The 18464-nt window shown below is 39.0% G+C and overlaps 10 protein-coding genes across 10 annotated transcripts; 6 read left to right on the top strand and 4 right to left on the bottom strand.

Annotated features, from left to right (window-relative positions):
• Positions 1 to 73: 73 nt before the first annotated feature.
• RHIMIDRAFT_213404 (ARM repeat-containing protein) lies at positions 74 to 3940 on the bottom strand. Its single transcript, XM_023607247.1, has 3 exons — positions 3884 to 3940; positions 450 to 3834; positions 74 to 399 (listed from the first exon to the last, which is right to left on the bottom strand). The coding sequence occupies exons 1-3, from the start codon at positions 3891 to 3893 to the stop codon at positions 153 to 155; spliced, it is 3642 nt and encodes a 1213-aa protein (XP_023468695.1). The 5' UTR covers positions 3894 to 3940; the 3' UTR covers positions 74 to 152.
• An 11-nt stretch (positions 3941 to 3951) lies between these two features.
• Positions 3952 to 4742, top strand: RHIMIDRAFT_224735 (uncharacterized protein). The gene is made up of 3 exons (XM_023607512.1): positions 3952 to 4272; positions 4336 to 4455; positions 4512 to 4742. The coding sequence occupies exons 1-3, from the start codon at positions 4113 to 4115 to the stop codon at positions 4661 to 4663; spliced, it is 432 nt and encodes a 143-aa protein (XP_023468694.1). The 5' UTR covers positions 3952 to 4112; the 3' UTR covers positions 4664 to 4742.
• Positions 4743 to 4747: 5 nt separating this feature from the next.
• Positions 4748 to 5421, bottom strand: RHIMIDRAFT_312137 (GINS complex, Psf1 component; the record flags this gene model as incomplete). Its single annotated transcript, XM_023614784.1, has 1 exon — positions 4748 to 5421. The coding sequence occupies exon 1, from the start codon at positions 5366 to 5368 to the stop codon at positions 4748 to 4750; it is 621 nt and encodes a 206-aa protein (XP_023468693.1). The 5' UTR covers positions 5369 to 5421.
• A 1-nt stretch (position 5422) lies between these two features.
• Positions 5423 to 10775, bottom strand: RHIMIDRAFT_312136 (uncharacterized protein). The gene is made up of 2 exons (XM_023614783.1): positions 10484 to 10775; positions 5423 to 10430 (listed from the first exon to the last, which is right to left on the bottom strand). The coding sequence occupies exons 1-2, from the start codon at positions 10662 to 10664 to the stop codon at positions 5635 to 5637; spliced, it is 4977 nt and encodes a 1658-aa protein (XP_023468692.1). The 5' UTR covers positions 10665 to 10775; the 3' UTR covers positions 5423 to 5634.
• Positions 10776 to 10885: 110 nt separating this feature from the next.
• RHIMIDRAFT_235739 (uncharacterized protein) lies at positions 10886 to 11555 on the top strand (the record flags this gene model as incomplete). The annotated part of the gene is made up of 3 exons (XM_023608409.1): positions 10886 to 11158; positions 11218 to 11304; positions 11361 to 11555. The coding sequence occupies 3 exons, from the start codon at positions 10886 to 10888 to the stop codon at positions 11553 to 11555; spliced, it is 555 nt and encodes a 184-aa protein (XP_023468691.1).
• Positions 11556 to 11712: 157 nt separating this feature from the next.
• On the top strand, positions 11713 to 14419 carry RHIMIDRAFT_249881 (uncharacterized protein; the record flags this gene model as incomplete). The annotated part of the gene is made up of 7 exons (XM_023610670.1): positions 11713 to 12334; positions 12397 to 12500; positions 12557 to 12652; positions 12706 to 12925; positions 12976 to 13305; positions 13355 to 13660; positions 13710 to 14419. 7 exons carry the CDS (start codon positions 11713 to 11715, stop codon positions 14417 to 14419), a joined length of 2388 nt encoding a protein of 795 aa, XP_023468690.1.
• Positions 14420 to 14702: 283 nt separating this feature from the next.
• RHIMIDRAFT_276886 (amino acid transporter) lies at positions 14703 to 16628 on the top strand. The gene is made up of 6 exons (XM_023612657.1): positions 14703 to 14783; positions 14832 to 15007; positions 15064 to 15248; positions 15299 to 15526; positions 15573 to 16162; positions 16221 to 16628. The coding sequence occupies exons 2-6, from the start codon at positions 14832 to 14834 to the stop codon at positions 16560 to 16562; spliced, it is 1521 nt and encodes a 506-aa protein (XP_023468689.1). The 5' UTR covers positions 14703 to 14783; the 3' UTR covers positions 16563 to 16628.
• Positions 16624 to 16998, top strand: RHIMIDRAFT_235736 (uncharacterized protein; the record flags this gene model as incomplete). The annotated part of the gene is made up of 1 exon (XM_023608408.1): positions 16624 to 16998. One exon carries the CDS (start codon positions 16624 to 16626, stop codon positions 16996 to 16998), a length of 375 nt encoding a protein of 124 aa, XP_023468688.1.
• A 350-nt stretch (positions 16999 to 17348) lies between these two features.
• RHIMIDRAFT_276885 (uncharacterized protein) lies at positions 17349 to 18422 on the top strand. The gene is made up of 2 exons (XM_023612656.1): positions 17349 to 18195; positions 18254 to 18422. Exon 1 carries the CDS (start codon positions 17520 to 17522, stop codon positions 17964 to 17966), a length of 447 nt encoding a protein of 148 aa, XP_023468686.1. The 5' UTR covers positions 17349 to 17519; the 3' UTR covers positions 17967 to 18195; positions 18254 to 18422.
• On the bottom strand, positions 18116 to 18377 carry RHIMIDRAFT_235734 (uncharacterized protein; the record flags this gene model as incomplete). The annotated part of the gene is made up of 2 exons (XM_023608407.1): positions 18116 to 18195; positions 18254 to 18377. The coding sequence occupies 2 exons, from the start codon at positions 18375 to 18377 to the stop codon at positions 18116 to 18118; spliced, it is 204 nt and encodes a 67-aa protein (XP_023468687.1).
• Positions 18423 to 18464: the final 42 nt, after the last annotated feature.

The following is an 18464-nucleotide window of genomic DNA, read 5'->3' as shown; positions in this document are numbered from 1 at the left end:
CTTTGTTCAATTTTTTTGGGGATATTATACACAGAGAAATAAAAAAATAAAAAAAAATTGTATTTGAATTATTATTATTATGAAGATAGAAGATGATAAATGAAACTAAATACATGATGCTTTTATTATTTTCTTTTTAAAAAAAAAAAAACTTAGAGAATGTAATCCAATTCGTTTCGTTGATAGGTGTTGCGTTCATCATTTTCTAAACGTGGATAAAATGGTATTAAAGCATCTTGGCTGCCAATATACAATGTATTATAAATCTTCCAGTAGACTTCACGCACTTTTCTCGCAGGATGGAACAAGCCTTGGAGAGTGTATTGTAAAATAGTAGCTGGGCCTAATGCCACACGAAGACCTTCTATTGACTCCATAACAGCATTGATAACGTGTGGACTATTTACAAAGTTAATAAACTATACAATATATAAAACTATAAAGCATACCTTGTCTCAAAGATATTTGGCCATATATAATTGAGTAAATGTCGAAGAGCATCTTCACATCCAAGACCAACTACGCCTAATGCCATATGCTTAATGGTTGTACATGCAGTTTGTCTATGCACAAGATCACGATCCATCAAGGCATCTTCTAATAGAGGAGCCACTGCGTTGATATAGTCTTTACCCATTTCTCCAACATATTCAAAGATAAATGATAAAGACTTCAAAACACCATTTTGAACATTCAATTCAGGTACACGGTATTCGTTCATCAATGCTGGTAAAACTGTGAAAGGAGCACAGGTTTCGGCCACAATGGCAATCGCAACTGTTGTACATACACGGTTCTGACGCTCCTGAACCTTGAGATTGTTTAATAATGTAGCCAAGACATCTTGAGGACCAATAGCCTTTGCAATATAACCAAAGGTATTTACGGATGCGCGACGAATACCCTTCTTATGTGCCTTCAAAAGATCAAGAAGCTCGAAACAGACACGCATCCATTCACGAGCAGAAACATATTCTGCACCACGATCAGCAATACGACCGACAAGATCAATACAGTTTTCTTGAACCTTTTCATGACGATTACGCAAGATGGGTGTAAGACGAGGAAGGAGATCCTTAATGGGAGGTGTCATGCTTGCCATACCAATGACATTCACGATACTCTTTAGTGCACCAAGAATAGAGCCCAAAACCTCAGGATATTCTTCACCAAGATATTCATATAGAATTTGTCCAAGCTGGCTCATCAATTTCTCTTCACCACAGCTCTTCATGACGACAGCAATACGTGAGATCAAATCTGCTGCTTGTTGACGTACTTTAGCTGATTTGTTATTCAAACGCCATAAAATGGTGTAACAGATCTGCTGAAGATAAGGCTTGATACGCATACCAAGTGCGTTGACAACAGTGCCAAAACCGTTCAACATGATAACATCTTCCACAGTTTGCTCTTGGAAGGCATAAAGAATACCGTCAATAAGCAGTTCTTCCAGACGAGGATCAATATCAGCAGCACCTAAATTAGCAACCACTTTTTCAATGGTTTCCATTACCATCTTGCGATAAGGTTCACTTTCGTCCTTCAAATCATTGACAATACGACCAGCAATTTCAGAAACACCCACTTTGTTAGCCAATTCAACAGTAGTTTCAACAACTTGTTTGTAGTTACGACGGTCAAGTGCCATACGACGAACCCAAAAGTGCTTGAAAAATTCAGGTAAAATTTCTTCCTTGATATAACTTGGCATGACACCGTCAGTAGCTGCACATTGCTTCACGACCTTCAAAACGATCTTTTTCATTTCTTCATCAGGTGATTGGAATTCACGAATCAAGATGACCATGACTTCTTTTGTGTAGTAGTTGGCATATTCATCATCCATTAATGGAATAATGTAGCCAATAGCCTTTAAGAAGGCAGCTAAACCTTTGCCTCTATGCTTACGAATACCTGTCCAAAGTGGCTTAAGGACTGAGTCAAAAGATTCAATACCATAAGGAGCAGCTGCTTCTGCTAAAGCAGCAATAGCCAAAGCGGTAATCGTGCGAACTTTTTGCTGTTCATCTTCAAGACCATGACCAATACATTCAACCAAGTTTTTCAGGTGAGGCAAGACAGCACAACCCATCAAGATGGCTGTTTGTTGAACAATCTTGATACCAGTGTGGCGAGCCTGCCATGATTTTTTGGATCTACAGACAGCTTTTAGGAAAGGCAATAAGGCAGGAATACCAAGTGCAGAGGCAACGACAGAAAATGCACGAGCAGTTGTGTTACGGACGTATTCGTCGGCATGATCAATATCTGGACGCATGGTAGTAATCATAGTAGGAAGACCAGCAGCCTTTGACAGGTTCGAAATGATTTCACGACCTTCTACACGAGCATAATAATCTTCGTCAATCAAAAGAGGTTCAATGACGACCAAAATCTTGTGAACAAATGGTCGAACCAAGTCATCCAATTTGTACAGGATACGATCGATGACTTTAACTAGCAAGTGACGCTCTTGATCTTCTAATGTTGGAGACATCAACAATGGCAGAATCTGATTGAAGAGAGGACCAGGTCCAAAGTCTCGAGCTTTATCTGTAATATGACGAAGAGCACCCTTACGCATAGGAGGAGTACCATTCTTGATCTTTAGTAACAGACGCATAATCTTTCTCTCTTTCAATTCTTCAACAGACATGGCGCTTTCATCTTTGTTGTCAAGCAATTTACCAAAGTGCTGCATATCTTCTTCCTTGAAGAAAGGAAGAGTACCCACACCAGGAATTTCTTGAGGGAGTTCCATGGCTACTGGAGCTCTTACTTCATCTTGCATAACAAATCCAGTTTCACCCATGGGTGTAGGTGTAGCTGTCAATTTACGTGCAGGTGTTCGAATAGGCTCATATCCTGGAGGAGGTTCTAATATTTTGTAACCTGTAGTAGGGAACATGGCATCCAATTCTTCGTCAGACAAAGGACGGTTACGAGCATCTAATTCACGCTCCCATCGAAGTGCATTAGAAGCTTCGGGTGTCAGATACATTTGACTTGGGGTTGGTGTCATCATGCCCATACCACCAACAGGAGTGGCTGCTACATTCACATTGTTGGCTACAGGTGTTGCATCCCACCTTGAACGCTTCGTCGTTGCCTTGGGTGTAGCTTCAACATCGTCCCATTCCGATTTACGAACTGGGGTAGCATCAAGGTCGTTAGGTCGAGCAGGTGTTGCATCCCAGCGAGATCTCTTTACGCTTGCTACCGGTGTTGCATCTGGTTGTTGAACAGGTGTAGCAACATCCCATCTTCTCTTCTTCTTTGGTGCTTCTGTACTAACTTCAGCTCTTACACCTGTCTCTGCTTCTTGTTTTTTCTTTTGAGCAATGATTGAAAGAACTCTTTGTTCTTCTTTCTCAAGTTCGACTTCACGAGCAACTTCAGAGTAAGATCTTGATTCGGTATCATTGTTTTCTGAAAATGCATCTTTACGAGTGGGTGAAAGCATACGATTGAATCTTCGTTGTTGATATTCATTTTGTCTTCCTGCTATAGTACGTTCTCTCATAGAAGCGGCAAATGGATCGTGTGAATCTGCTCCTTGAACTGCTTCATTCAAGAATTCTTTAGAAGCAGTGTATGAATTTAATTTACGCCTTGTTTCTTGATAAAGATCGTCATCTTCATTCTCTTCATCTTCATTTGTTGGTATAGATGTTACATATCCAGAATATTTATCAGTTGTATAGAGATCAGTGTCATAAGAAACACCTGTTAAACTTGCATGTTTTTCATTATTAAGAACTGCTTGACTAATATCTTCCTCAGTAATTAGTTTACGCTTTGCTTGAGCAGCCTTAATTTCTTTCTCAACGTCTATTAAAATATTTAATATAGATTCTAATACATTTGTATACTTTTTTACCATCAGCCATTTTATTCTTTTTTTAATCAATAAGATAAAGAAGCTTTTTTTTTTCTCTCTCAGTCTCTCTTTGCTGTGTCTGCGCCTCTTGCAGTCTAAAAGTGACGTAGTCATTTTGGCTTTTAAAGTCCGTTATTCAATGGAGGGGGTGTTAAAATTTTACTTTTTAGAACCCTTCAAAGGAGGCAGCCTTACAATTCTTTAAATTTAACCCCACTCTTTACCATCAATGACTGCATCTAAAGATTGTCTCTTAGACTCAGGAAAGACAGCTGGTATTTCCGCTGGTCTCGGTCTCCTTGTCTCTGCCATGCAAAATACTGTCGAGAAACATCATTCAGGCGCCAAAGGTGTCTTTACCAGAACTGGTGGAACAATTGCAATTTTCGGTAAATCAGTGTAAATGAATGTCATTGACGCAAGACACGATTTGCTAAATACAATAATAATAGCCGCTATGGGTGGTATTTTCACTCTTGGTGAATGTGTAGCTAAAGATATTCGCAAAGAGGATGATGCTTTAAATGCAGCAATTGGTGGATGTGCAGCTGGTTTCTTGGCTGGTGTTAGAAGTAAGGGAGATAATATGGGAAAATGCTTATATTCTAAACATTGTACTTGTGATTAGCTCATTCATTTGGTAAAATGGCTCTTGGATGTCTCGCCATCGGTGGTTCCATGTATGCTTTTGAAAGCACAGGAGGATTGAAGGGACAATTTGCTGATAAGAATAGACAAGAAAAGAAGGAATACGAAAAGGCCTTTTTCAAGGAAACATAAAAAGTGTGTTGTACGTCGCGAATGTAGTTTATTAATAAATAAAGTGTTTTGCTCTTCTTTTTTTTTTTCTTTTTTTTTTCTTTTTTATTCTGTGACATGCTGCAAGTAACCGGCTTTGATAAGAGATTCTACGTCAGTTCTACGTACATGTAACTGATTGCCCTTGACAAGGTTCAATATACCATATTCAGTTGTAATCTCACCAGCATCGCGAATGACACGGACTTGAATGAATAAATCCTTGGGAGGATCAAGTCCAACCCCACCATTACCTCCCAAGTCAATGTCTAAAAAGTGTTGTTTGTATGCATTCACTAGTTCTACGTAACCCTCCAAGAATTGATGTTCTCCTGGACCTAAACTTGCTCTAATTTCCTTTTGATGTTCAGACTGTAAACCAACATTCCAATAAATCTCTTTAAGTTTATTGATGCGCTGACGATGATATGCAAATAATACACGCTTGTTTCTTTTCGTAGCTAAATGATAAAGCATGACTTGTGATATTTTACTAGGATCTCTTGTGATGTTTGGATCCATACTAGCCTTCATATTCTCGACAGTTGTTTTTGCTTTATTATGGAATAAACGGTTTTCTCTACATAATGTCTGAACAAGGTCATCATTGTAAGGTGTAACTAATAAGTCTGATGTACGCTTGGCTTCCTTTGCGAGTTTATATGCTGCTTCACCCAGTGATGACATTTAGTTTTATTTATTTACATTAAGAAGCAACCTCACGCACAGGAACTCTCACCCCATTTTTATACATCGCGTAGGAGCGCGCGCCTGTTTAATTTCACAAAATTTTCACGCGTCATGATTTCACACCAAACTATGGCTGTACTACTACTACAGTCACACTGAACTAGTGTTCGTACTATGCAAAACAAAGCTTTTTTTTTTGGATCAATTTACATTTTAGTACGAAATTCAATTGTGTACTACTATTATTATTCATGTTTATTGCTTTAAGGGATTAATATAGTATCGTTTGCTTGAATGGCAGATGTATCAAGCAGATGCAGCATATTCTTGTTGGCAAGATAAGAATGAATGGATGTGCGCTTACTTCTTTGGAACAAGACATAAAGAGATTGAATGGCCACAATGGCTGCATCTTTGTGTGTATCCCAGGCATCAACGGCATCATTACACAGAATATCCAGCACTCTTTCTTGTGTTTCGTTGTCGATGATTTCAAGCAATTGCAAGTTACCAGGTGAATAGTTAGATAGATCAATGTACTGCAGGAAAATGACCAAGGCGATATACAAATTGCTACGAATATCAATCGTAATAACACGCTTGCAAATGAATTGAATGATACCATAGAATGTTTGTCGAAGCCTTTCGTTTGGTAAACTAAGATAAGTTGTTGATGTATCATTGTCTGTTTTTAGTCTTGCCAATAGGACGACAATAAGCTCGCTCATGTTTCGTAAAACAACTCTTTCTTGATAACTTTCTTCTTCTAGCTTATTCCATAGAGTCGAAAGTAAATCATAGGCGATCTTTTCTCGAATAGGGCGAGAGAGCGAATCGAAGCAGTCGAGTAAGCTAACTTCAACTAGTTGCTTCCATGCTTGAAGGCAACGTAAGCGGCTTGATTTGATTTGGCGACTTCTATTTTCAGCCATTAAAGTCTGCAAGATATTTCCCATTTCTTCTTCTATTGCTATAATCTCTTGTTCAGGTATAGTGCCTCTGCTGAGCATTTCCTTTTGAGTCTGTCTAAGATATTTATAAACGCTGCGGATATCAAAGAGTTTACAATGACTTGCCAGGTCATCCGTTTCATAGTCCTTTGGCTTAAAGTCTTTAAAGTAATTTTTGGTGATATCTACAGAGGCAGGCCCCAGATTATGATCTTGCCAATAAAACTCGAGTGAACTCGTAATCTCTAGCAGGTTCCAGTGTGGCTGTTGATAGTCACCAGACATTTGAATGCGTAGTGAGCCGAATCGATCACTCAAGCTGTTTGTGACGTCCAGTGAGCTGTAGGTATCATGGCCATAAAGTGACTCCAATAGAGATGCAGTGCCTGTCGTCTTACGAACATGAAGTTCTAATGCCAGCAGTTTGAGCAGCCATGCACGCTGGTTAAGCATGGACTTTAAAGTAAAGAAATCTGTTTGAACTCCATTTCCTGCTGCGTACTTGATAGTGCCCGCAAAGTGTTGCTCAATTGCAACCAGACTAGTATCAACTCTAGGCACAATAAACCGAAGTTGATTAACCAAAAGATCATCTCCATTAGCTCTTATATAGTGCAGAGTAGCAGTTGATGTTGATTCTCTAGAACAAAGCTGATGGAGTAAATAGTAACATTTTTCGGCAACTAATGGATGAACTTCTACAGAGTTTTGACCTTGTTTCAAAGAATTGGATTGCTGTGAATTGTAAGTTCGCAGTATGTTTAGTATAGAAAACAAGCAGCTCAGCCTAGTATCTTGTTCATATGAAGTAAGGATAGACTTTTGTTGTGAGCCCTTTTCTACAATTTCTTGAACATCGTAACCAAGCAAGAACTCGGACAGAGTGGGTGACGGCTGATCTTTATGAAGGGAGGAAATAAGCATATCCAAAATAGCAATACGTATGGAAGGATACTGATGCGTCACTCCAAGAACATCTTCATCTTCATTGCTATAGTCGTAACCAAGGGTCTTCTCAGCACGCCAGAATGGAATTGTATTGATATCATAATTATAATTATCATAGCTTATGTTCTCCATGCTTTCAACATCCAAACGTTCACTAATACCCAATATGATCGAAGCTGCTTCATGACTTGAAGATAGAATACCAGGTAGCTGCTGACCAATACCGCCCATCGGCAGGTTAACATAATTGGGGAATTGCACCTTGTCAGGGTTTGCATTGGGTTGTAAAGCAAGAGCGCGTAAAATGTTGATACTTAGGATAGATATTTCTTCGCTTTCATCAGAGACCAAAAGTGCTATTTGTGTAATGATTTGAGTGTTAAATAGCATCGTTCTTCCCACAGAAGTCAAGTTGGTTGTCACTTGTGGAAAGACATAGCTGCCAAGTTTAAGTTCTCCTGCAGGTAACTTTTCTGAGCACATGTTGAGCTGAGGTAATAGCACGCTTACAAATGCATTTTGTATTGTCATGGCTTTGTGTATGATACGAAGGCATCGAGTAAGCGATGTTCTAAAGTAATGATTTCTCTTGGCTCTTGATCCTTGCACTTCGTTTGTTCTGTTCCCATTCAAGCAGATGATCCTGTATAATTCATTAACAAGCGAGCCACCGGATAGGATGCGCACCATAACGTCAAATCCTGGATGTGTAATGTAAGCAATCAATGCATCTCGGGTTCCTCCTGATTGAAATGGTTTTAACTGTGGAGTGCTTGAATCTCTCAGGATGCTCATGTAGTCTTCGTTACCGACAGTCAAGCCAGAAGATTGACTTATCAATTGATTTACATGGTCACAAAGTGGCTCTAAATCAAATGACATGATGCTGTTTTCTACTACTTTCAAGCAAGCGTCGGTCAACTGCCATTTGTTATTGGGATTTGTAAACTGCAAATTGTTGAGACTCAAGAATATATGATCGATAACCAGAGAAAGGTATGGTGCAGTTCCAGGTGAGCGATGTTCGCTTCCTAAGCAAGGTGGAATAGAGGGCTCAGCCATGGAATAGCCTGAGATAAGAATGTCCTTTTCGCTTTGTTTATGAATAAGGGAGGCCATTAGTTTGAGAATACTAAGAGTTCTTGTGTATGACATGCTGTTTTTCTCTGAATCAAACTCGATCAAGAAGCCGGATGACTGATCAGGAAGTAAGAAGCGAGTCGCAGGAGTTGAAAGTGTGTTGTTCGCAACAGGAACGGGCTCTGGAGCATTCAAGCTTGCCAAGCTACCAAGAAATGTTTCGGTCGCTGTAGTGCTGGGAGGAGTAACCGTAGGAGCAGCTACCATTCTCTTGTCTGATAAAATAAGATCAGATATCTCCAATGTGCTCCAAACCTCAATTGAGATCCGTTTTCCAATTCCGTTGATGCCACCACCCCAAGAGGAACAGAAGGCTGCCAAAAGGCTATAGAGTCGTGCACGTAAATCTACAGATGTTGGGCAACTGATCATTCTCACAATAGACTCATGTGGCCTAAGCAAACGGTCTTCCCAAATGGCAATTCTTGCTGTCGAAGAGTACTGTACCACTTGCTGACAGAGATGCAATAATGAGCATAGGACCTGTTCTTCTGTCTCAGGGATCGAAGGACATTCTTCACCAGGGAGAGTGCCGTATATCTCAGCGGCATAAAACTGAAGGGTGGCAAACAGTTTTCCCCAGGAAAATAAATGGCTATTGCTGATGTCTGCCTGACTGGTCCCCATAGACAAGACTTCATATGCGTAAGAAGCGCATTCATCGCCGGTAGAAATTGACGCCAAAAAGTCAAAGGCAGCACGAACTGTGCCAACAACTTTCAAATCAAATAGCCATTTCACAAAGGCGAATAACCCATGCTCTCGCTTCCAGTATCTGTTTCCAGCGTTCAAATGGCCTCTGTAAATAGATGCAAGTAATGTCAAGAAGGCTTCTAGGTTTTGCTTTTTGGCGCTATCTTTTACGTAGTCGGTATGAGCGTCGTTCGAATAGCCTACTTGATAGATCGCATCCTCTTCTTCAGTTTTCAATTGGTGCAGCTGTGAGGATAGTCTGAGGATGAAGAGTTCTGCAAAGTATTCAAGCTGGTGTACGACAATCAACTGAAATTCAGGTGCAATGTCTGCGTAGAATTTAGAATAGTCGCTTGGATCAACAGTTAATCCGTCGATGACCATGGTTGATTCCCCATCTGAACTTTCCTTTACTTTATTCATATCCGGACTTGTTCCGTTCTCCTGCTTAAAGTGTAGTAAATATTGATTCAAGAATCCAAAAGCATCCAACTCGATGCCTTTCTTTAATAATGACGTAGTACTTTGTTCATCTAGCTTGAATGGGCTGCTGATCCCTAAGCCTCTTACCCTGGCATTGAACATAGACCACTGCAGTAATACAGCGCCTTTGACACCATCCACCTTCCATTCTTTATCAACAATAGCTTCGTGCATCTTTTTCATTGACTCTTGGTTTTTCCAAAAACTCGTTCCATGACGTGACTGATCCTCCAAATATTTAGGTGAAATAACAGCCAGGAGAGCAACCAAGAGATAGGGAGCAGTAGGATTTAGCAGTGTGGTAGTTCGAACAGTGTCTATGAGTGATAGCACATCTGCTTCCGATAGCCATAATAAAGATGCAATATGGTATAAAACCTGCGCAAGCAATATTCTCTCTTCGTTTAACTGGCTAATTCTAAATGACAGTGTGCCTTCACACAGTTTCACTTGTTGAGACATGGTATCCTTGTTGATCGTTTTTATCGCTGTATTCATATTTTGAAGAGATTTGAGAATTTTGCTGACAAAGGAATCCGCTTCTTTCAGATAAATGTCTACCATAAAATCAAGAAATATACAACGAATATGTTTGTCGATTTGATGATCGTTTATACTTTCTAAAATGGTATTCAAGATGGTCAGAACGTAGTCGCGTTCTGTATGATACAAATAGATAGCGGTATCGACTGCTGGAGCAAAGGTTTTGTTGGTCCGACGCGTTCCTTCCAGTAATAATCTTGAAGATTCGTATTCGTCCAAGTTGAGATGATCTGAAAGGAATATTGCTTCTTTGGTGAATTCTTTGTTGATTTTGTATTCAATTGTGTTGATGATTGCCTTTCCTACATTAAAAATTGGCTTAGCCATAACCACAATCATATCAAGCCATGTTTACCGCTTTCAATGGTGGATCTGTGTTGAGAATTCTTGGGTGGATCATCGAGTAGTTTGACCAACTTTGGCTTATATTCTTGTAAAATGTGTTCTAATCGTATAGCAGCCTGTGGGGGTATACGTCTTGCTTCGCAAACCCTGTTAAGGAGCTCACGTAGCTCGCCTGCTTCTGTCGGTTGCATTCTTTGTTGTATGCTCAGCCAAAAAAAAGAAAAAGAAGGGTAAAAAAATTTAAAAGCAAACGCGCGACACCTCTACCTTCAAAAAAAAAAAAAAAGACAAGACGGAGTCACACAGTGTTTAATAAATTGTCTAGAGTTACTGTTGAAGAAAAAAAAAAAGCTTCTTGATTAGCATTTCAACAGTTCATCAGCACCTTTTGTTCCTTTCTGTTTGTTGTCATATGACGTCGACAAACTCAAAAGAAAGATTAACAAGCAAGACCTCAAGTTGTGTGATACAACCCACGATATTGGAATACAATGGATCTATCTTTGAATATTCAGCTTATAAACCCCCTATGAGATTTTTAAGAGATTTTGATTCAATATTCCCACAGTTAAGCTCACGTCAAAAGGCACAGCTACTTGTTGTCCCGGTGATACAGAAATGTGAGCATGACATGGTTGGTTTATCAAAGGAAGTCAATGACGAAAGAGATATAAAACTTGAATTAGTAAAAAAAAAGGAGGGGATATAATGGCGATATGAAAATAACATATTCTCTTTTTTTAGTTTATTAGTTGGGGCCGTCGTGTAGTTGATAGAATAAAATCTGTGGGTATGTGGGCAGATATGATGGACCCTGCTTCCGGATTTCCTGTAACTATAGTTATAGTAACAATAATAACAATAAAATAATCTTTCTTTTTATATAGGTATTTAGTCATCCTGGATCAAGTCCTTATCCTGATGTACAAGGAACAATTATGCTTGACTCAAGATTTGATATACAAAATGTTGGATGTTGTCATATATTATTACATCCAAGCTGGGGCAGTCACATATATCCATCTACTTTATTTACAACAGCACCTGCAGATGTATTAGAAAAGATATTGCTTGGTTTATAATCCATTTGGCTCTTATGTCATTATTATTGTGGCAAATTCATGCTGAAATTGGCTGTTTGTCGTTGTTTCAAAAAAGAAAAAAAGTAATTTCATGAAGTAATACCTCTCTCTCTCTCTTTTTGTCTCTGTTTCTCTTTCTCTTTCAAGTACATAAAAGATGGATAGCTTGAATGTAAATGATACCACGGCTTCTAAGCGAAGGTCACACTCCAACACGGTCTCTGGTGGTCGACCACCTGCATTAGACATTAGTCTGGCTCGTCCACCGAATATTCGAAGAAACTCAGAGGGATCACCCAATGTACCGCCTATTCAGGTATCAGAACCAACACCTATTGAACCCTCTGTTAATGCTCAACATGGTTTCTTTAAGGAAGGTGAAATAAGTCGAGCGTCTTCACCTAACCAAATGAGCAGTACTACAGATCATTCTCCACAATCCGGACCCAAGGTCAATAACAGCTCAGCCATAAGTTTATTAGAGTCAGCTACAGCCCCCAAAAAAAAGTCTCGTTCGAGAGCATCGAGTCTGACATCTAACCTGATAAATGAAATCAAGGAAAACCCGACTATTCAAAAAGTATCCACCACTTTGGCACAAAAGATAAAGCCACGACAAAACTCAGACAACACGAACGGTGACAGAAGTTCGATTGATGGCGGCAACTCTTATGCTGCTCCTAGTAGTGCCAGTACTTATGACTTGGCAAGCGTCAAGAGAAATCAGGATTTCCATTCCCTGTTTCGAAGTGTCCCTGAAGACGACTCTTTGATAGAAGGTAAAGAAAAAAAAAAGCCTATCTTTCTGCTTATAATTCGTTTTAACTTAAATATGCGATAGACTATGGCTGTGCCCTACAAAAGGAAATATTACTGCAAGGTCGTATTTATGTCTCTGAGAATCATTTGTGCTTTAATGCAAATATATTTGGTTGGGTTACAAATGTAAATAAGCTTTACTTGATCCGTTACTTCGCTGTTGTCTTAATTGTTTATATTAGCTTGTCATCGCATTTGCTGACATCACAAACATTGAAAAGAAATCAACCGCTTACTTTATCCCAAATGCCATTCAGATATCAACAGAGAGTGCAAAGGTAACCCATATAGAAAGCAGATCACACAATAGACTGACACATGTTTCATTTAGTATTTCTTTGCTTCATTTCTTTCTAGAGACCAAGCATATGATCTCATGGTAGAAATATGGCATAACTGTAGACCAGATCTGTTTCCACCCAAAGAAGATGAACTTGACGAGTGTGATGAAGAAGAAGAAAGCGAATCAGTGGAAGATGGTGACTCGGACTACGATTCAGATACGTCATCTGAGGGTGATGATATAGAACCAGAGGATACAAATAAGCAAGGTATGTGATATATCATTTGATACAATCAAGCTAATTATTACCTGAAATAGCTACAGTGCAAACGACAACAAAAGATGTAAACGGATCAGAAAGTAATACAAATCATCAAGATGGTCCCGAGGCAGCTTCCTCAACAGCACAGTCAAACAAGGCTTCAGAAAAGACAGCCAAAGGGAATCAAGTGCCAATGAATGGTACTAAAAAGGCAGATGAGGAACCATTCAATCAGTTACATGAAAAGACAAAATGCGACTGTCAGGAACACTATCCCAACACGGTGCTCGATATGACTTATCGTGGAAGCCTTGAAAAGATTTATAAAACGCTATTTCATAGTGATTTTCTTGAAACGTTTCTATTGGACAACCAAAAGAGTACAGGTAAAATAAGCACTACAAGTGTTGAAATAAAAATAACCGTTATTATCAGAATTAAGTATTGGAGATTGGAAGCCAGGAGAGGGAGATGTCAAATCTGTTAGGGAGTTATCATACATAAAACCCTTGAATAATTCACTTGGCCCAAAGTCTACAAAATGTTATCTGACACAGGAGATCCTTCACGAAGATTTTGATAATTATGTCACTGTATTGGTCACTACAAACACTCCTGATGTGCCCTCTGGTAGCGCGTTTTGCTGTAAAACACGTACTTGCTTTACGTGGGCGGGAAAGCAGAAAGTAAGAGTGATGGTCACAGTTGCTGTAGAGTTTTCAAAATCCTCTTGGTTAAAGTGTAAGTAGACATGTGCAAGAATAGTTCAAGCAATTGACTGTTTATATAGCAACTATTGAAAAAGCAAGTATAGAAGGTCAACAAACGTACTACAAGGATCTTGACGCTGCCCTTCGTACATACTTTAAAGAGCATCCATCTGAATTTGGCGCATATGAAGAAAAGACAGAGAGAAAGAAAAGACAGAAGCGTAAGGGGCGAAGATCAGCAAAGGCAACTGTGCAACAAGAAGATAAAGATATAGTATCACAGCCTGAATCAAAAGGGTTCATGGACAATTTGATTAGCCATATCACACGAGCCACTCAATCTGCCAGTGCCAGTCATTTCATGATCTTTTGCCTGGTTCTAATGGTCATTACCAACATATTTATTGCTAGAAAAATGTCCTTTATAGAAAAACAACTCGATGAAATTTGTAACATTATACCACGTCATGACAGAGTTTCGCGAAGTAACGAACAAGTATCCATGCCACAAAAGCAGAGCTATGACACAAAAGAGCAACAAGAGCTCTGGGAATGGCTAAGTCGCTTAGATCCTGAAAAGACAGCCTCAGAGAAGCCGATACTTTTGGCCACTCATACATCGGAAGGAAAAGAGAGTGAATGGGATGATGCTATATATCTATCAAAGTCAACTAAAGACAGATTGGATAAGCACATATCTGAGATAAGCAATTTGATACATGAAGCAGAGAAAAACCTAAAAGATGTTACGGAATCAGTGAATTTGCAGCGGCAAAAGCTTGAAAAATGATAATAATAATAATAAAAGGAGCCTATGTATAATATAGACTGTAGTGGCCAAAGAATGAAATGCGCTGATTATTGCCGCATGACGTTGTTTAATGCTCCTTAAGCAGCAGAAAGAAAGAATTATATTGTCAAATCTTGTTCAAGATAGGTATTCCTACCAAATCATATGAACATGACTTTGCCAGTCTTATCTTAGGTTGGCGTATGACCCGAGGGTTCAGGGTAGTACTTGTGCCATCTACATTAATACACTTTCCCTTAACGATTCGTGGGATAAAAATCAAAATGCATAAAGGTGAGAAAGTCTTTCTTCGCTTTTAATTTATCGTTTCATTCTATAAACATAGTAATATATCCTTTACAAGGTAAATCGCGAGAGATAACATAGAGTTATACTGATCTACGCCAGGCAGATGCATATAAATCAAGAAGATGATAAACTTGATGTTCAGCATATAGAATCAAACCAACTAGACGCTGATGCTCAGCGTTTACAAGATTTGGGTTATAAACAAGAATTCAAAAGAGAGATCAGTTTATTTGTGCAAGCTGGATTTGCTTTCTCAACGATGGCTGTTCTTCCTAGTTGGTATGATTTATCCCTCAAAAAACGGCGCTTGAAGAAATTAAGGAGATTATTTGTAGGATGGTGGGATTCGGCCCAAGTATTAGCGCAGGTGGACCCTCTTCCTTGTTTTGGGGATGGCTTATTGTCTCACCCTTTGTTATGTGTATTGCATTATCAATGGCGGAAGTCATATCTGCCTATCCTTTAGCTGGTGGTGTTTATTCATGGTCATTACTACTAAGTAACGAGAAATGGGGACCATGTAATACTAGGATATAAAAATGATGACGCGTTACTTATTGATCTCTATAGTCATGGCGTGGATTAATGGATACGCCTATCTGATTGGATTAGAAACTGTCACCATCACACTAGCATGGACTAGCTGTCAGTTCATATTTGCCATATCAAATACTCTAAACATAACACAAGTTTCCTCACAAGGCGCATATGTGGGGTTGTATGTTGCCCTCATGGTGCTTGGTACACTCTACAACCTTTTAGGCATAAAGTACAGCACTTACTTGAACAAATTTATGGGTAAATTGTGTGCTCAACTGTCTCAAATAACTCATAAGTTGTGTAGTCATATGGGTCCTCATTGGTAGTTTAGTTATTATCGTTGGCGTTCCGGCCCTAGCTCCTACTCATAAGACAGCTAAATGGGTCTTTACAGAGTTCTCAAACAATACAGGGTACAACAACAATGGTATGGTATTCCTCATTGGTCTTTTACAAGCAGGGTGGGCGTTAGTTGGTTATGAATGTGGAGCTCAGATAGTTGAAGGAACCAGGAACGCTGCGACCACGGCTCCGCGTGGGATCATTATCTGTGTCTTGAGTGCAATATTTCAAGGTTTTGTTCTTATCATTTCAACTCTCTTCTCAATTCAAGATGTAGACGAATTGCTCACATCAGAGGCACCCGTGGCTACTTTCTTTTTACGCGCAACAAGCAATCCATCTGTCACTGCTTTCTTTTTAGTCATTTTGCTCGTTGCCCAAATCGGTTCACTCTGTAACTCTATTTTAGCTGCAGCTCATATTGCTTGGGCAATGGCTCGCGATGGATGTCTTCCGTTTTCCAAGTTTCTTTATAAGCTTTCGGGAGATAATCATATTGCTGCAAATTGCCTGATCGTCCAATTGATCATTTGTATTCTTATTATCCTTCCTGTAAGCTGCCTTTTTTATATATATTATCAAATTGAAAAATTACTCATACGAACTCTAGTCGTTTGCATCTACCATTTACTGGCAAGCCATTATGAGTACAGCTGTCATCTCTGTCAATATTTCCTATGGTTTGCCACTACTCTGTCGACTTGTATGGGCTCGTAACAAGATGCCAAAGGGACCATTTAGTCTTGGTAAATTTGGTTTACCGCTCAATGCGATCAGTGTTGCCTGGGTCTGTTTCTTTGGTATCATCCTTTGTTTTCCTTCTGTTTCTCCAGTCACAACCAAGACGATGAATTGGGCATCATTAATGATAGGTGCAGTCATGACCTTTTCAGTCATCTTTTGGTTCATCAGTGGACGACATAAGCATATCAGGACAATAGAAAAACAATAAACATAAGTTTTTACGTAATTGCACCCTTAAAGAAATCGCCTTTTATGTTTAGAGTGCAACTATGAGCCTCCATTTTTGGGGGGAAAATCTCAACTGTGTAAAAAAGATTGTAGGTCGTGCCTTCCACAATTGCCGTTGCCTTCATTCCGGCCTCGAACGTGGTTATGCTCGTGGTAACTACTCCAAACACAGTGTTGACTGTATCGGGCCCACGTTTGTGCTGATTTCTTGGTTGGTAGTAATAGTCTGTGAAGGTGTTGCTTGTCAATCTCCAGTTTGCGTGCAGTTTACTGCCTTCATGCTTGCTGCGAATCGCAAAGAACTTCCTTGTATTGACACCAAAATCCTCCATCATGCCTTTCATGTATCTTTGGATTTTACTCCTGAGTTCCTTACTGGAAGAGATTCCCAGCCCCTTGAGAATTTCACCTGGTAAGGTGTATTCACGCCCTGCTTTTCTGAGTGGCGTTGTATAAGTCCAGTGATTTGTGTCTCTGAAAGTTCATAGTTAGACACTAGTACCACGATACGCGGCGTAGAAAGATGTAAAAGGAACAATAAGAAACGCTTTATATTTTATTATATTACTGAGAATAAAATACGGCTAGAAAGCCTATAGCCACATCCGAGGTCATAGTGGAGACAGCGGCAATTGAGGCAGGCACGACCCACAATTTACCAGTTGCACAGTATTATATGCTGTATGGATAACAAAAACAAAACACACAATGACAATTAATGTATATTAGCAGTGTCTATTGAAAGAATAGGAAACACGACTCTTACATGTTGTATATTCACATATATCATACGCTTTAATAAACTTGAGCTGCAGAAAATTATAAAGGCAAGACTGTCAAAGATCAAATGTTGTCCATTTACTACGCAATTTTGACTGTCCCTTTTAAAAATACACATCAATGAAAAGAAGGATTTTCTCTCTTTCTTTATTTTCTTATGCCAATTTCTAGAAGAAGGCCACTATTAAGAACCTGTGATATTGCCAATAGTCGTACAGATTTTTTTGACTATATTGGCATGGTTGTCGCTATCCATGAGTTTACTCCAAACAAAATTATCATCACCTTGACTGATTTCACAGAGAATCCACAACCTTATGAAAACACGTATTTATCAGTTGACTATAAATTGGTAATTCAAGCGACAGTCTGGGACAGAAATACAATACCAGCTCGTACTTTGTCTATAGGCGATTTCGTTTTACTGGAGGACGTGATGAGAAAGAATGTAAATGGAGTCCTCGCATTCACTTTACATGGCAAAAGCATTGACCGTCTCTTTGTTCATAAACTTGCAAGATCCGACACACGATTGAGAGATCTATTGGAAAGAAAACAAGCGTATGAAGAAAAAAGTCTCATTGAGACAGCAAGAGAAGAATAACCTGTTTATCAGCCAACTATCATTGACTCTGTTAAAATAAATAAAGTCCCATATATGATTATAACCTTTAGATATTTTTAATTTTCTAAACAGAATAAATACATGCAAATATGACAACAACAGAGACTACCCATATGCAGCCTTTCTTTTTATCTTCTACCAGAGTTTCTGGCTTCCTTTTCAAGATTTTCTCTAAAGGCTTTTATGAATTCTCCTCCTGTCTTAGCACCTGTGAGAATAATAAAAAAAATTAAATCATGTCAATGTTTTTACTGCGAACAATTTACCCTTTTCAGTGATTGTAGAAACATGCTGATGTGTTTTAGCAGCCATACGGTTGAATAAAGGACTTGCTAAAAGGCGTTCAGTAATAAAACTAGAAAACCAAAAGTTGACGATTTTTTGAAACATGGTTAAAGATTTAAAGAAAAAAAAAGTGTGGAAATATTCCAGGGCATTTCGCACTTCAAATTCAGACAATGTTCGTTTTTTTTTTTT

The sequence above is a fragment of the Rhizopus microsporus genome (genome assembly GCF_002708625.1).
Source record: "Rhizopus microsporus ATCC 52813 unplaced genomic scaffold scaffold_4, whole genome shotgun sequence".
Lineage (NCBI taxonomy): Eukaryota > Fungi > Mucoromycota > Mucoromycetes > Mucorales > Rhizopodaceae > Rhizopus > Rhizopus microsporus.
The sequence above is the reverse complement of the archived record's forward strand: the minus strand, read 5'-3'. Positions and strand labels throughout refer to the sequence as shown.

Coding starts and splice junctions, on each gene's coding strand:
- RHIMIDRAFT_224735 (XM_023607512.1), top strand. CDS start 4,113: ATGACTGCATCTAAAGATTGTCTCTTAGACTCAGGAAAGACAGCTGGT. Junction 4,273..4,335: donor TGGAACAATTGCAATTTTCG/GTAAATCAGTGT, acceptor CAATAATAATAG/CCGCTATGGGTGGTATTTTC. Junction 4,456..4,511: donor TTTCTTGGCTGGTGTTAGAA/GTAAGGGAGATA, acceptor ACTTGTGATTAG/CTCATTCATTTGGTAAAATG.
- RHIMIDRAFT_276885 (XM_023612656.1), top strand. CDS start 17,520: ATGCCAATTTCTAGAAGAAGGCCACTATTAAGAACCTGTGATATTGCC.
- RHIMIDRAFT_312136 (XM_023614783.1), bottom strand. CDS start 10,664: ATGCAACCGACAGAAGCAGGCGAGCTACGTGAGCTCCTTAACAGGGTT. Junction 10,431..10,483: donor CAGATCCACCATTGAAAGCG/GTAAACATGGCT, acceptor TTTTTAATGTAG/GAAAGGCAATCATCAACACA.
- RHIMIDRAFT_213404 (XM_023607247.1), bottom strand. Junction 400..449: donor CCAAATATCTTTGAGACAAG/GTATGCTTTATA, acceptor CTTTGTAAATAG/TCCACACGTTATCAATGCTG.
- RHIMIDRAFT_276886 (XM_023612657.1), top strand. CDS start 14,832: ATGCATATAAATCAAGAAGATGATAAACTTGATGTTCAGCATATAGAA. Junction 15,249..15,298: donor TAACGAGAAATGGGGACCAT/GTAATACTAGGA, acceptor TGATCTCTATAG/TCATGGCGTGGATTAATGGA. Junction 16,163..16,220: donor GTATTCTTATTATCCTTCCT/GTAAGCTGCCTT, acceptor TACGAACTCTAG/TCGTTTGCATCTACCATTTA.